The 15,521-nt window shown below is 35.4% G+C and overlaps 1 protein-coding gene across 1 annotated transcript; it reads left to right on the top strand.

The window, feature by feature from the left end:
- The first annotated feature begins 897 nt into the window (after positions 1–897).
- Positions 898–7,209, top strand: LOC111409412 (synaptonemal complex protein 1-like). The gene is made up of 17 exons (XM_023039464.1): positions 898–1,045; positions 1,148–1,197; positions 1,483–1,690; positions 1,764–1,889; positions 2,022–2,120; positions 3,320–3,996; positions 4,076–4,324; positions 4,409–4,537; positions 4,632–4,700; positions 4,769–4,867; positions 5,320–5,427; positions 5,514–5,624; positions 5,690–5,776; positions 6,252–6,309; positions 6,460–6,539; positions 6,824–6,910; positions 7,059–7,209. The coding sequence occupies exons 1-17, from the start codon at positions 898–900 to the stop codon at positions 7,134–7,136; spliced, it is 2,463 nt and encodes an 820-aa protein (XP_022895232.1). The 3' UTR covers positions 7,137–7,209.
- The last annotated feature ends 8,312 nt before the right edge of the window (positions 7,210–15,521 follow it).

Here is a 15,521-nt window from a genome sequence, read left to right on the forward strand (position 1 = left end):
TAAGGAACAAGTGGAAATTAAAATAAATTTTTTGTAAATATGATAAAAAATTGCTAGAGTGACCCCGTTTCGCCCTCATTTTATAAAAATGAAAATGACTGGAATAATATTTTTTTGAAAAATAAGTGATTGAAAAAGAAATAAAAATTTCGATTTACGTATAATATTATTTTAAAAAAATTGTGTGGTTAAAAATATGAGAGAGAAAAATAAAATGTAATGGAATGAAAATTTATAGGGGCCAAATACGGGCTGAATAATTGAAAAATTGTGAATTTTAAATATCTGAATTTTAGGGTTTATTCAACTGTGGTTGGTTTGAATTAAAATTTTAAGTCAAAATCAATAAATAATTTTAAGAATTCGCAATTTTTCAATGATGCATTTCATAATTTTATCAAAATCTATTGAAATTTTGATTTTAATTTGACTAATATTTTGTTGACTCCCTTTGAAATCGTCATTGTCTTTCATTTCCTTCTGCAAACTCTTACTTAACCGCCCCGGGTCCAGGCATTTGGCGCGAAATTCATTTAAGTCGCACTCACCGGCACCACTCCCTCAACCTTGCAGAAAAATGTTCTCGAAAATTCAATCTTCGCAATCGAATTTCTAGAGTTTTGTATTTCGATTAATCGGTTTCGCGTTCTGAAAACGAAATCTTAAACTGATTTTTAGATCTTAGTCTCAATCGCTTAAATCTCTAAAGCTCAAATCTGAAGGCTCGCGATCAATATTCTGCGTTTTTTTTCTTAATCAATTACAGATTAAAGGATAGCGAGATTGAATTGAATTTCTCGGATTGATTTTTTTGCATTTTGCACTATAAAATTCGAAATTGAATACTCCAAGGGTGAAAGCGTAGGAGCTCGCACTAAATTTCTTCGCGATTTCAAAATGAGTAGGTTTCAAGGATTGTCAGGAATAAGGAGCCTGGAACAGTTAAAATCTTTGTCAGGATCTGCGAAGGCACTATCGATTTCTTCGCGCGTGTCTACGGACTCGGTTTCTTTGGGAAGTTTAGCAAATCTGAAGCTCACTGCAGGCTAGTCTAATTTTTAAGAAAATTTCTGTTTATTTCAGTGGACTGTTTTTGAAAAGTTTGTCTAGATGAAACCTGTCTCTTTGATTTGCCTTTTTTCTCCAGAGAAATTGGTCAAAGAACAAGCTTCTGCAAAAACTGACCTTGAACTGGCGGTAAAAAGGAAATATAATTTCGTTCTCTTTTCTCTCACTATATCTTACACATGTTACATACGTGTGCATATGCACTCAAGTATTTAATGTGTTTGTTTATGTTGTGTGTGTATGGACATGGTATTATATGTGTATATATAAAATAGAGAGACATCTTATTCCGTGTACAGTACATTGCCAGAAATTAATTCTGATATCAGGGCACAATGACATATTTTTTCCCCTGAAAATACTAATGATATCTCCTAAAAAAGACTGGACTGTAATGTGATCATATGAATTCAGAACTCTAAGCTGAAGAAGCTGACGGACCATATCAGTGTGCTGGAAGAGAAATTGCAAAATGCGTTTAATGAAAATGCTAAGCTAAAAGTGAAGCAAAAAGAAGATGAGAAGCTCTGGAAAGGACTTGAATCAAAATTCTCTTCAACAAAGACCTTGTGCGATCAACTTACAGAAACATTACAGCACTTGGCTGTTCAGGTTCAGGATGGTATGTGTTATTCTTAGTATTCATTTGTCACTTCCACCCAGGAAGTTTACTGAGTATAGTTCTAAATCCTCAGCTGAAAAGGATAAGTCATTTTTCGAAGATAATTTCTCTACAACATCAGTTGCTCTTGATAATTTACATGATCAGATGAAGTCTCTGTCTTTGAGGCTGAACTCTTCAGAAAATACAGTTAAAAGCCGTGAGTGATTCCAGTGCCTTATTTCATCAATATGCTTTTGGCTATACTAAGAGCTTGATCAGCTTTTGTCTATACTAGAATTTTCTTCTTGCTATACTCTTATTTATGGCATGGATTTTGATTCTTATCAAGGTGAAATGGAGCTTGTGGATCTTGGTCTCAGGAAGGAAAAAATGGAGATCTCGTTCAGGGATGAACAGAGCAGAGTTGGCATTCTTATTGAGGCAAAAGGTAATACACTGTAACAAGATCTTTTACAAAGAATTCACTTGTGGGTGAATTGAAAGAACATGATAACAGTGGTGGCAATCAACATTCACTGTGTGAACCTTAATTTCAATTTTAGCCTCTTAACCAAGCAAGTGTATATTCCTGGTTATGAGTTTGATTTTGAATTAGCTCCAAATATATGCACATTTGCCATCACCAATAGCATTTCCATTATCCTTGACAACATGAAGGTCATCCCACTCTTTGTTGCCATCAAAATAATGCTATAGAAAGCAAATTCAATTCATGTCATTACACCTGATCATGCTACTGCTGTAATCAAGTTCATTCAGTTCCAGCTAGTTTCTTAGTGCATATAACTGTATTGTTCTCCACTCTCCAGACCCTGGCTTGTTGCCCCTATTCACTGCAGAATTCGTTTTCAATGATGCTGAGAAAAATTCTCTTTTCGAGCTAGAACATCATGGCACAATAATTGCTTTCCTCATCCTATAAGCATGATAAATTTTGTTGAGATAAAATTCTTAAATGGAGTGTCTATATCATCAAAACTAGATATAATCTCCTTTTGCTTGGATCAGATATGAAATTCGTCATAGAATTGCAGTAAAAAGCTAAAGCTTTCTATATTATCCCGTATCTGCTCCCTGTACTCCCACGGATAATTCCTTTGTCTTCTAGGTGGATATTGCTGAATTTACTCCTGAAATATGAGACACTATCTAGTTCATGTTTGACATTCAGATTTGTATTCTTTTTGGTTGATTTTCCTGAACAAAATGAAAGTTATTAGTTAGTTGCATTCTTTGTTTTCAGTTTATTTCAAGAATTTGTACTATTAACATAGATAACTACATTGGTACATTCAATGATATCTGGAAATACAGCTTAAAGTTGGATATTGCAATATTATCTGAAGTGGACAAGGTTTCTGATTTTTTCCTGTACATAAGCATTAAACGACTGTAGTAGAAATTGGAAACAATTTGATGGTCTAGGAATAAGATGACTATCCTGACGGTTTCAAATTTCTTATAAGGTATATTTTATACCCCTGATGCTTGTGGAATTCCCTAGTCTCTCAGCAATGGCAAGTTGTTATCAGGATTTACATCTTTCTGCTCAATTTTTTAATATTTTCAGCCTTAGCTTCAGATGATAGTGCTTTTATTTACTTACGTATTTTTTCGCTTAAACAGATGCCATGATAAAAAAATTAGAAGAAGCTGTAGCAACTAACAAAATGGCTCTGGATAGGTTGACTACTAAGATGGACACTTTACATCTTGAACTGAAAATAAAAGAAGATGACCTGCGAGATTTGAGGAACTGTAAGGAAAAATTGAAGAGGGAAAAAATTGATCTATTATCAAGTAACAAAGATTTTTCTATCAGATTAGAGAAGGCACTTGCAGAGATAAAGAACGTTGAAGAATTTGTCAATGTGCTGGTCGCAAAGTTTGCTGAGTTGGAGAATCAAAGTCTGATGTTTGCGGAAAAAGTCATTCAGCTTAATACTCTATTTGATTCATGTTTTAAGCTGGTTCAGCAAGAGAAAGACCTTGCTTCTCAGTGTGCTAAACAAAAGTTTGATCAAATACAGAATCAGTCTTTACGTGTTACCTCAGAGAAAAATGCTTTACAGCTGGTTAATCAGGAGTTGAAAAACAAAGTCATTAAACTTCAGAAAGAACAGGAACTGACAATGGTGCAGCATGCAGAAGAATGCCGTTTAGCAGAAGAGAAAATTCTGAAATTAGAGTCTGAAGCTGAAGCATTACTCTCGAAGCAGACAGAACTAGGAACTTTAATAACCAAGTTGAAGGAAAATATTGATAATTCATCAGAGAAGTCAAAATTGTCAGATAACAAAATGGTGAATTTCATTCTCTAAATTTGGTTCCACAGCAGTGTGATATGTTCCTTAGCTTGCTGTTTTTTCTTCTGCCATGTAGGAAGAATTGTTGTTGAAACTTTCTGAGTTGGAGATGGACAACAAAGATCTTGCAGAAAAGCTACAAGCAGATACTCTGAAAAAGCAGGGAGACATTGATCTTTTGCACAAGGAGATAGAGATAAGTGAACAAAATGTAGATTCACTACAGAAAAGAGCTAGTCAACTTGAAAAGGCATTGGATGAGAAGGACCAGCTCATTTCTGAACTCAAGATGAAAGAAAAACAGTTTAAAGATTGTAAAGCAGAGGTTTTCCACTAAATCTTCAAGTATAAAAAATGGTATTGTTGCCTCTTGGATGTGTTTAATTAATTATTTAATGATCTGTTCCAGATTCAGGCAGCACTAGCCGATGCTGAAGGAAAGCTTATGGAAGCTAAGAAGCAGCATGATCAAATGTTAGAAAGTAAGCAATTGGAACTGTCAAGGCACCTGAAAGAAATATCTCAGAAAAATGATCAGGTGTTTTTCATTATTAACCTCACAAGATATTCATGATTACTATGCATTTATCTGCCTTTGATCCCTGCAACTGACTTTGAATGGGGTCTGACAGGCCATTAATGATATACGGCGGAAGTATGAGGTGGAGAAGCTGGAGAGTGTTAATCTTGAGAAAGAAAAGGTTCTATTCCTATTTCTCTTCAGGTTTACTCTTGAAGGAAATCAGTTGTAACTAATGTCAACCTTCAGGCAGAGGAAGTTTTTGGAGAAATGGAAAGAAAGTGCGAGCAAAGGATTGAAGAATCCCAGAAATACTTGATGCGGGTGCAGGAAGGACATGCGGCTATGGTATGTTCTTAGGCAGATATTATCTTAAACCTAAATAATTTCATATTTTACATTTTCTGTTATCCTTATTTCTTTTTCTGGTCTAGTGAATATTCTTCTTTTCAGTTTGGTTTGGTGTTTATTCACACTTGAGATGACTGCACAGAAGGAGAAATTTTCCTCTTGACTATGGCTCTTAATAATCTTTAATATGTGAGAAATTGATTCTTTCTATATCTGGAGATCTGGGAGCTTGTAGCTTGAACTTTGGTTCCTGATTACTCATAAATAAAAACAAAATGTTATATAGAAACCTTTTGCTTTCCATTTATATAGAGATCTTGTTTGGTAACCTGTTCTTCCCTCAGTGGCACTTTTGCCTGCCTGCCAGCATAATAATAATTATGTCAGCTAGTTGTATGAGTATATTTAAAAATAGTGCTGAGTTGACCTTTATTAACTTCGCTTTTTAGATTAGCCACATTCAGCAAGAACACGATGCAAAAGAAATGGGTCTCATAACCAAGCACAGTGAAGAGCTAAAACGTCTCCAACTTCAAGCCGAAAATGAATTAAGAGAGGTATATCAATTGTAGAGCTTACTATTGAACTAAATATTTATCATACTGTTTAACTTTGATTTGGTAATAGAAATTGTGTTCTGTAGAAAACTACAATGCTCAGATCTGAGCATGATGCTCAGTTAAGAGCTTTGAAGTGTGAGCATGAAGATGAGTGCAGAAGACTGCAGGAGGAGTTGGACTTTCAGAAATCAAAGGTATGTCCTGTAATTGCATTATAAAGATTTATTAATGGTACCTTAATGTGGCTATGATATTACAGGAAGAGAGGCAGAGAACCTTACTGCAAATGCAGTGGAAAGCAATGGGTGACCATCCACAAGAGGACCAAGAAGCAAATTCAAACAAGGTCTGCTGGAATAAATAATACACATATTTCTCCCTCCCCCAACAAAGGAGAAAATCTCTTTCTCCTGCTACTGCACAGCCAGTAACAGAAAATCGACAGTTAAAGATCATTATTGCATCTGCATTGTTTTTATGCTGTGCCGCAATAGCTTTATGTCTTGTTATTTTATTCTCATATATCTGCCAAAAGAGATAGAATATGAGGCCTTTTCTCAGTTCACTTGTAATGTAAATAAGATGTGGTGATCTGAATAATTTATTACCATTTCCACAAAAGATTTCATCATAGCAAGTTTCTATAATGTCGTAGAAAACTGATTTACATAAATCAGTTGCACAATTCTGTATATATTTTTTTTCTGCATGCATTAAATGTTGGTACTCTCTCAGCTCAGTCAAAAGAAACAATGTGATGCATTTTACTGATTAGTTGGTAACAATATATGCGATTGCTTAGTTAAGTTCATAATTTTCAGAATTACTCAATTTCATCCAAGATGAGAAATTCTGAAAGTCGAAAAAAAAATCAGCATGGTCTCGAGAGAACAGAAGATGAAGAAAAGGTGAATAGCAAGGACAAAAACCTTCTCTTTTCCTTTAGCTTTTGCTTCACAAACAATGTCATCTTGTAAATTTTGGGGATGCATAATGATGTTTGTTCGTAGGATTCACCTTACAAGATAGCAAGCCAGACACCTATCTCAAGTTTGTTGAAAAAAGTTGAGAAGGTGAACGGAGGAAGTCTTCCCCAACACAGTAGGAAGGTGAGATAGTTATTTGTGATGTGGCACCACGTTTGTTTCCCAATCCTGTGGATTAGTTTAGCCTTTGTTTGATTTTGCTAAAAACTACATTTTTAGTTGGTTTTGATAAAAGTTGATGAAATATATGGTTCAAAAGTTGATAACAGTTGTAGGTGCCATAAAATGTATGGTTGAAATGAGTTTTAATAAATGGGGGCCAAGCAAGGACTTAACGTCTATCAATATGTCAATCAAAATCTAAGACTCTTTGCTTCTATTTTCCTCAACCACTTTGCTCATGTCAGGTGACTCACCATGAATATGAAGTTGAAACATCAAATGGTAGAACAGTTACAAAACGACGGAAAACTAAAAGTACAGTCATGTTTGGGGTATGTAAATTCCATTATTCAGCATAATCACTAAATTTTATTTCTAAATCTACTAGATTTTTGCGCCACAGATAAAAGAGGTTTCCCATAGTTGGCAGGTAGATTATGCATACGACCCTAATGATGTTATAAATCATATGTACTACAGGACCCAAGGAAGAACAGGAAGGGAGAGACACGAAAAGCTAAGAATCCCAAAGATGTTACCAAGGCAAGGACAATCTGAGTAAATTATTCCAAGGCTTCTTTTCTCTATGCTTTCCATCTGGATTTTTGATCAAATGAGTTTTTGAATGTGTCGTGATAGAACTTTGTTTGCATACAAAATGCTCATAAGAGGTTAATTATGAAAAATGGGCATTGAAAAAATCCTCCTATGTTGTGGTTTATCTGCATTTGGAACCTAATAATAGATCACTACGCGGTAAGGAAACATGAAAAATGCATATTTAATGACTAAGTAAACAAAGTAATGTAGATCTGCTGAGGCTAGGCTTTTTTTTCTGTGTAGTTTGTCTGAATGAAATGTAGTCTCATATGGTACATTTTATCTTTGTATGGCCATTTATGGTTCAGCTGAAAGACTCGGTGCTTATATTATATCGTTTGAATGAGATGAAGTTCATGTGGTGCATATCTTGTATTGCTACTTTTGTGCATGACGCTCACATTCACCCTTGCATCCCCATCCACAGACACAGCCAACAGCAACTGAGAGGGAGAGTACAATGAGATTTTGGTTTGATCAACTACATCTCTGAATTTTTGTAGCTTGTTCTGACATTTAACAGTACTAAATTTTATCCAGAGAATCAAAGGTGGAGGGCATCCAAATCCTTCCAATATAGGTGATCTGTTCACAGAAGGATCTCTGAATCCATATGCAGATGATCCCTATGCATTTGATTAGAGGTGCTCTCATTTCATATGCAGTTTTCTTGTACTTTAGATTCCCAATTTTATAAAGAAGATAGTAGACATTTTTTTTGCTGAAGTGGGAAAAAGTTCATGATATCAATTATCAAGTAAGGAATGGCTTTCTTTTTCAAACTTCTTATTAACTGCCACACATGCTCTACCTTTATCCTTGTCAAGAACTTGATTTGATTGCTTTGTTGGAACCTAATACCATATGGAATCATTCTGTTCACCGGAGGAACAAGATCAAAGGTCCTTGAATTTCATGGACCCCTTGATGGGAATGTGTCATACTATTCTATAATCCAACTCCTTTAGTTTATGAACACCAAGACTAAGAAACTGCAGATAGAAGCATAGCGTTGGGTCCTCGGAATTGGAACTCACAAACAATCAGTTAAAATTTGAAATATTATGAATTCCAATTGTTAAAACCCAATAACATGCTTTACCACACACAATTTAAGTCTGAATGGTCTAGTTGGTTTCCCAACAGGCCTATTTCAATATCTCGATCCTCCTTTCCCAAAACTGAATATATTACTATAAGGAAGATGGGCATTAAATTAATGAAATGCCATTACCAGGAAATCTGAGCTTGAAGTGGAATTTTTTTTTAAGCTAATCAACAGCTCTAAAGAAACACAGGACCTCTCCATTACATTTGGGAGTGTTGAACCCTGTATCTCTGTAATTTGAGGCCTTAAAGGAATTTTCATTTTTCCTTCGCAAACTTCAGACTTACTTTGCAATCACAGAGCATTACTGTCAGTTTAAAGTTTTGCTTTATCTTGGATATGACTATGCTGGTTTTTCTTGCTTTCAATGCATTCTACGTTAGTGGATTAAATGTGAAAATGAAGACGGCACTAGATTAATGTATAGTTGTTTTCCAGGTGATAAACAAAGAATAAGCCTCAATTCATTGCCTAGAAAATTGGACATGAACTTGTCGGGCAGAGGATCCTGGAGCATCTGCATTTTATCCATCTGAATACTATCTCATACAGTTGCTTCGTTCTGCTAATGCTGAGCTTTCATGGAATCTCGATAAGATAGCTCTTGTCCACGAAAAAGATTTGGCCACTGGGGAAGACTTTTCAAAACGTCAGGATTAAGTAACTCATAGTAAGAGCAATTTTCAGCTATGAATAACCATTTGTATGGTGAACCCTGCTATGCTGGAGTGTTTTGAAACTACTCTTTTCTGTGCATATATGTTTACTGTTGCCAAGCCTAACGCCAAAAATATCTCTCTAGACTACTCGATCTTTTCTATTGATAGTAACATCATCTCTGCTTTTTCATTGCTCATCATATTAGTGTTCTCAGATCGAATATTCTGTGTGAGAAATAAGCATCTGAAATTTAAGCACGCATTATGACAAATATATTTCGAGGCAGGTATATACCGGCCCAATTATGCAGATACTCATTACATACCATGATTTGATTCTTCTCATTTTAGCTGCAGTTGTGTTAGTAACATTCTGGTAAAGGTTTATATAATTTCAGCATGTAATTTGAGGACTAAGGATATGAAAAATGAATAGGACTGAGATTTAATTTCTATAGGTGGCGAATATGTGTCCCATTTGAAGCTATTATTAGCATACAGGAAAATTAGGAATTCAAGCAACTCCATTTCAACGCAAATCCTCAGCTTCTTGTTCTTCAGTTTCTCCTTCACCAACGCTCTTTTTAGCTCATCAATTTCCTCTTCATTCTGAAGCCCATAAAACACGGTATGAATTTAATATATATTCCCAATTCAACTCTTGTTTTTATCAGTTATTATTGACGCTAGAGTTGTGTGTGTATGGGTTATCTTATTACGGATTTCAAAACAAACTCAACCACTTAACCAATTAATTTGAAGAAAATCAACATAAACTGCAATACAATAATTAGGAATCTGTGTTTCAGTATAGATCTATACAAACACGCAAATGTATTCATAGAAAGAGGAAGAGAAGGACCTTTAGTAAGGAAATGTTCGAAGTTGATTTATTAGGGGAATTTTTCAGCGAAGAGAAGAAGAATCTCAGCTTTAGCACATCTAATGGCAACTTGAGACTTCAATGCCTGAGCCTGGCCCCCTCTTTCGTCGCCGTCTTCTCCATTTTATACACGCGGGTTGATTTTAAATTTTGGAACTCGAGATTTTATTTTATTGATTTATTTATTATTATTATCATTTTTGGTGATTTCAAATGAAGCGTGGGAACTTAAAGGGAGTTAATTAAATAATTAGTAATCAATATTTAACTTTGGTTATTACTATTGGAAGACAACAAAGCAACTGAGCTGGCAAATTGCATTACTCATCAACACTCTCAGCAATGGACACATCAGCAGGAAGCCAAAGATTTTCTAGAAGGAACGAGAAGAGGAATCTTGTAGCCAATTTTCTGTTATTCTGTTTTGCAGCATGTGATGGCTAGTAGCAAGTGTATAATAGTCTGTTATAGGTGTGAAAATGTATATATATACTGGTATAATGTACAAAGAAAATTTAGGGCAAATTTATATACAAGAACGTTTCTCTCCAATTGATCTTCTCTAAGCTCTCAGCTGAAATTCTTCATTTTTGCCTTACAATTCTTGAAATGGTATCAGAGCCTATGAATTTCTTTACCAGAGGGAATTACAAAGAAGGAGGGAAGCAAAACAATTCAGCACAAAAGAGGGATCGGTACTATTGCATTTTTTGCAAGGTCCAGGGCACTCCATCAACAAATGTTTCAAAGCCAACCAAGGGAAATCAGTTTGCTCCTATTGTCGAGTTCCTGATCATGCTACAAACAAGTGTTTCAAGCTCCATGGATATCCATCAAGCCACAAATTCAAAGGGAAGAACAGACCCTTCGTGAATCATTCCATTACATCCTTACTTTCTACACAGGAAGTAGTGAATGACGAGTCTCCGGTGTCATTAAGTTAGGAACAATATTCTTAGCTTATGGCTCTTTTCAAATCTGTCACAAGTCCTCAATATTCCACTCACTCAATCAATAATGTTCAAAGTATTGTTGCTTCTCCCTTTTCTGATGAAGCTGCACATCAACTTTCTAGTATGTCTTTGTGCATGTCTGCTTTTGAATCAAAGTCTACTAACATTTTAGATACTACTTGGATTTTCGATACAGGGGTGACAGATCATATGATCTATTCAACCTCATTGTTTTCTTCTATTCAGGTAGAAGTCTCTTTCTCAGTAGCTCTACCAAATGGTAACAAAGTTCGTGTCACCCATGTAGGGACAGTGAACATCACAAACACTTTAAGTCTTCGAGATGTCCTGTGCGTGCCCAGCTTTTCTTATAATCTGATTTCTGTCAAGAAAATAGCTCAAATGTTTAACTGCTGCCTGATTTCCTTTTCTCGTCGTTGTTATATTCAGGACCTTTCAGTTTAGAGAACAATTGGCATGGGTGAAATTAAGGAAGGGCTTTACCATATGAAGTTTGAGGAGGTACCTTATTCAGCTTTATCGGACCACTTGACCAAGTTAAACATTCTGCCATCTACTTAAGTTTCAGCCTCAATAACTAATGATGCTCAAAACTTTGATGTTTGGCATTATAGATTAAGGCACACTTCTTATTCTATTTCTAGTATTGATGGTGACATTCATTTTTATAAATCTTCCAATGACACACCCTGCTCCATATGTCCCTTAGCTAAACTACATAAATTACCTTTTCTTGTGAGTGCTCATAGAACTCAAAAATGCTTTGAGTTGTTACATTGTGACATTTGGGGTCCTTGCAATGAGATTGGCAGTGATGGCTCTACATATTTTTTAATCACTGTGGATGATCTTAGCCGATGCACTTGGGCATATATGTTAAAGCTAAAATCTAATGCAACAACAGCTCTTCAAAACTTTTGTGCTATGGTGGAAACACAATTTGAAACCAAAGTTAAGATCATTCAAACTGATAATGGTGGTGAATTCAACATGAAGGATTTCTATCTTAAAAAGGGTATCATACACCAAAAAACTTGTGTTGAAACGCCACAACAAAACGCCGTGGTTGAGAGAAAACACCAGCATATTCTTAACATAGCTAGAGCTTTAAGATTTCAAAGTGGAATTTCTTTAAAATACTGGAACCATTGTGTTTTAATCACCGTATACCTCATAAATAGGATACCCTCTCCCACATTGAATAACAAAAGTCCTTATCAAATTCTCTTCAACAAAAGGCCAAACTACCTACCTCTCAAAGTTTTTGGTTGTCTTGCATTTGCCACAACCATTGTTAATGGAAGACACAAATTTGACCCTAGAGCAAAAAGATACGTGTTTATAGGCTACCCTTTTGGGATCAAAGGATATACTTTGTTAGACCTTGAAACCAAGAAGATATTTGTTTCTAGGAATGTAGTTTTCTATGAGAACATTTTTTTGTTCAAAAATCCCATCAACAATAATGAATCACAACTAGATCAAAACAATGTGAGATTCACTCAAAATCCTATTTCCCATAATCAAACATTTGTTGCCACACCCATTCCAAATATCAATCACGATCCACCACAAACAGATTCTGAAAATACAGTCTTTGGAAGATACTCCACAAAGTTATGATCATAATGAATCTCAATTAGAGTCTGCTGATTCCTCCCAAAATCCTAATGCTCCTGATACACCATCAAACATCACTCCTATTACCCATTGCCCCCGCAGGTCAGAAAGAATTCAAAGGGCACCAGCATACCTCCAGGACTTCATATGTCAATAAGGTAACTTTCTTCACCCATCTCAAGAGTTGGACAAACTGAAGGTACAAAATTTCCTAGGTAAACATTATCCTCTTGGTGCTAGTGTTTCATATGAAAAATTGTCAACTCCACATAGAACTTTTATATCTTCTGTCACTTCACAAACAGAACCTCGAAATTACCAAGAAGCCAAAAATTCACCAAACTAGTGTGCATCCATGAAAGCGGAGATTGAAGCTCTTGAACTAAATGACACTTGGATTTTAGTCGACTTACCTTCTAATAAGAAAGCAATAGGGTGCAAATGGGTGTACAAAATTAAGTTCAATGCCGATGGTAGCATAGAAAGACTTAAAGCAAGGCTAGTTGCTAAAGGGTATACACAACAAGAAGGATTTGATTACAATGAGACCTTTTCACCCGTAGCTAAACTTGTCACTGTTAGAACTTTATTGGCTATAGCGGCCATAAAGGGACGGAATCTCTTCCAATTTGATGTTAATAATGCTTTTTTACATGGTGAGTTGGATGAAGAAGTATATATGGAGCTTCCCGCGGGATTTTCAAATGGGAATAGCAAGAAAGTATGTCGACTCAAGAAGAGCTTGTATGGGTTAAAACAAGCATCACATCAATGGTATTCTAAACTCTCTAAGTTTATTATTGAGCAAGGATACATTCAATCTAAGGCAGACTACAGCCTATTCACTAAAAGCACTGGTAGTTCATTCACTGCCATCTTAGTATATGTTGACGACATAATTGTGACCGGTGATTGCATTGATACAATTAACCATCTCAAAATCTCTCTTCATGACAAGTTTAGAATCAAAGATCTTGGAAAATTGAAATACTTTCTTGGTATAGAAGTGGCCAGGTCTATAAAGGGTATTCACATATGCCAGAGGAACTATGCTCTTGACATATTGGGAGATTCAGGAACAATTGGTTCAGCACCTGCTAGGATTCCTTTGGACCAAAACCTGAAGATAACTAAGGATGAGGGAGAGCTTCTACCTGATCCAACACTCTATAGGAGATTGATTGGTCGATTGCTATATTTGACTATAACTAGGCCAAACATTTCATACTTAGTGCAGCTGTTAAGCCAGTTTATGGATAGCCCTTGAGTACCACATTTGCACATGGCACACAAGGTGCTAAGATATATCAAAAGGGCTCCAGGCCAAGGGTTATTTTATCCAACAAATTCAAAGATGCAACTACATGGTTATTGTGATTCTGACAGGGGCGCCTGCCCTGACACCAGGATATCCATTACGGGGTATTGTGTTTTTATTGGTGAATCGTTAGTATCCTGGAAATCCAAGAAATAACACGTTGTTTCCAGATCTTCCTTAGAAGCAGAATATAGAGCCATGGCAAATTTGTGCTGTGAATTGACATGCGTTCGATATTCAATTGAAGACTTGCAGATAGCCCATCCTCAAGCCTCTTTCTTATATTGTGATAATAAATCTGTTGTGCACATTGCCACAAACCCGGTCTTTCACGAAAGGACTAAACATATAGAGCTCGATTGTCACTTAATACAAGATAAAATTCAAGATGGAAGCATTATCACGATGCATGTGCCTAGCAGATCATAAACAGCAGACATCCTCACTAAAGCTTTGAACTCTCAAAGTTTTTACTCGTGCATGGACAAGATGGGAGTAATGGATATATACTCTCCATCTTGCGGGGGGCTATTGGAAGACAACAAAGCAACTGAGCTGGAAAATTGCATTACTCATCAACACACTCAGCAATGGACACATCAACAGGAAGCCAAAGATTTTCTAGAAGGAACGAGAAGAAGAATCTTGTAGCCAATTTTCTGTTATTCTGTTTTGCAGCATGTGATGGCTGGTAGCAAGTGTATAATAGTCTGTTATAGGTGTGAAAATGTATATATATACTGGTATAATGTACAAAGAAAGTTTAGAGCAGATTTATGTACAAGAACGTTTCTCTCCAATTGATCTTCTCTAAGCTCTCAGCTGAAATTCTTCATTTTCACCTTACAATTCTTGAAAATTACTTATTCACCCAAAAATAAAAGATTACTAATTGTTTACTCACTTTTATCTATCGTTAAATTTACATCATCTATCTAAATTTCGTCCATCCACATGGCAAAAACCTCTTACACGGCTTATGAAAATCTTACATGATAATTAATGGTGTTAAAATTTGAAAGTTAATTAAATGATTAATCACTAACCTTTTACTTTGGTTATTGCTTGATCACTCGAAATTAAATAATATTTACCTTTGATTACTGCTTACTCACTCGAAAATAAAAGTTTTATCGATTGTTCACTCACATTTACATGATGTTACTTATAGCATAATTAGTTAGTTTGTGTTATTTGTATTTATATTATTACATATTGTCAAAGGGTGGAATGGTAGTTCTATTTGTTTGGTTATTGTAGTTATGTCATTTTGCTATTAGACTATTTAAAACTCTTGTAATCTCTCTTTTGTAATTAACTTTTGCTTATTTGATGATTGGAACCCTAGCCTCCCTTTCGCTATTTTCTTCATCTATATTGCTTGGAATCACAAAATCCACATGGTAACAGAGCCCGAATCCACATGAATACTTTGTTTTGTGGTAAAAAGGAAGCGTTGATATTTTCCACAACTCTTCCGGATCCAACTTTACAATATAAACATTTTTGAATGGAACCGTACCCGATTCACTTTGCAATATAAACATTAATGGCTTGTTTATAAACCAGACTCTATGGTACTAGTGTATCAAGGAAAGGGGAAAAAAATTTCTTATACGTTGTCTCTCAATTCACATCCGGTGCTCCATAGATCGTCCGAGTGACATTATCCCTTTTTAAATCTAACATTAATATGACAAACTCAACCAAATTTCCTATTTTTCATATCATGCATATATAGATATCTTCTGATTATTTTACATGATCATTAAGCAGCCTTT

The sequence above is a fragment of the Olea europaea genome, chromosome 14, assembly GCF_002742605.1.
Source record: "Olea europaea var. sylvestris chromosome 14, O_europaea_v1, whole genome shotgun sequence".
Lineage (NCBI taxonomy): Eukaryota > Viridiplantae > Streptophyta > Magnoliopsida > Lamiales > Oleaceae > Olea > Olea europaea.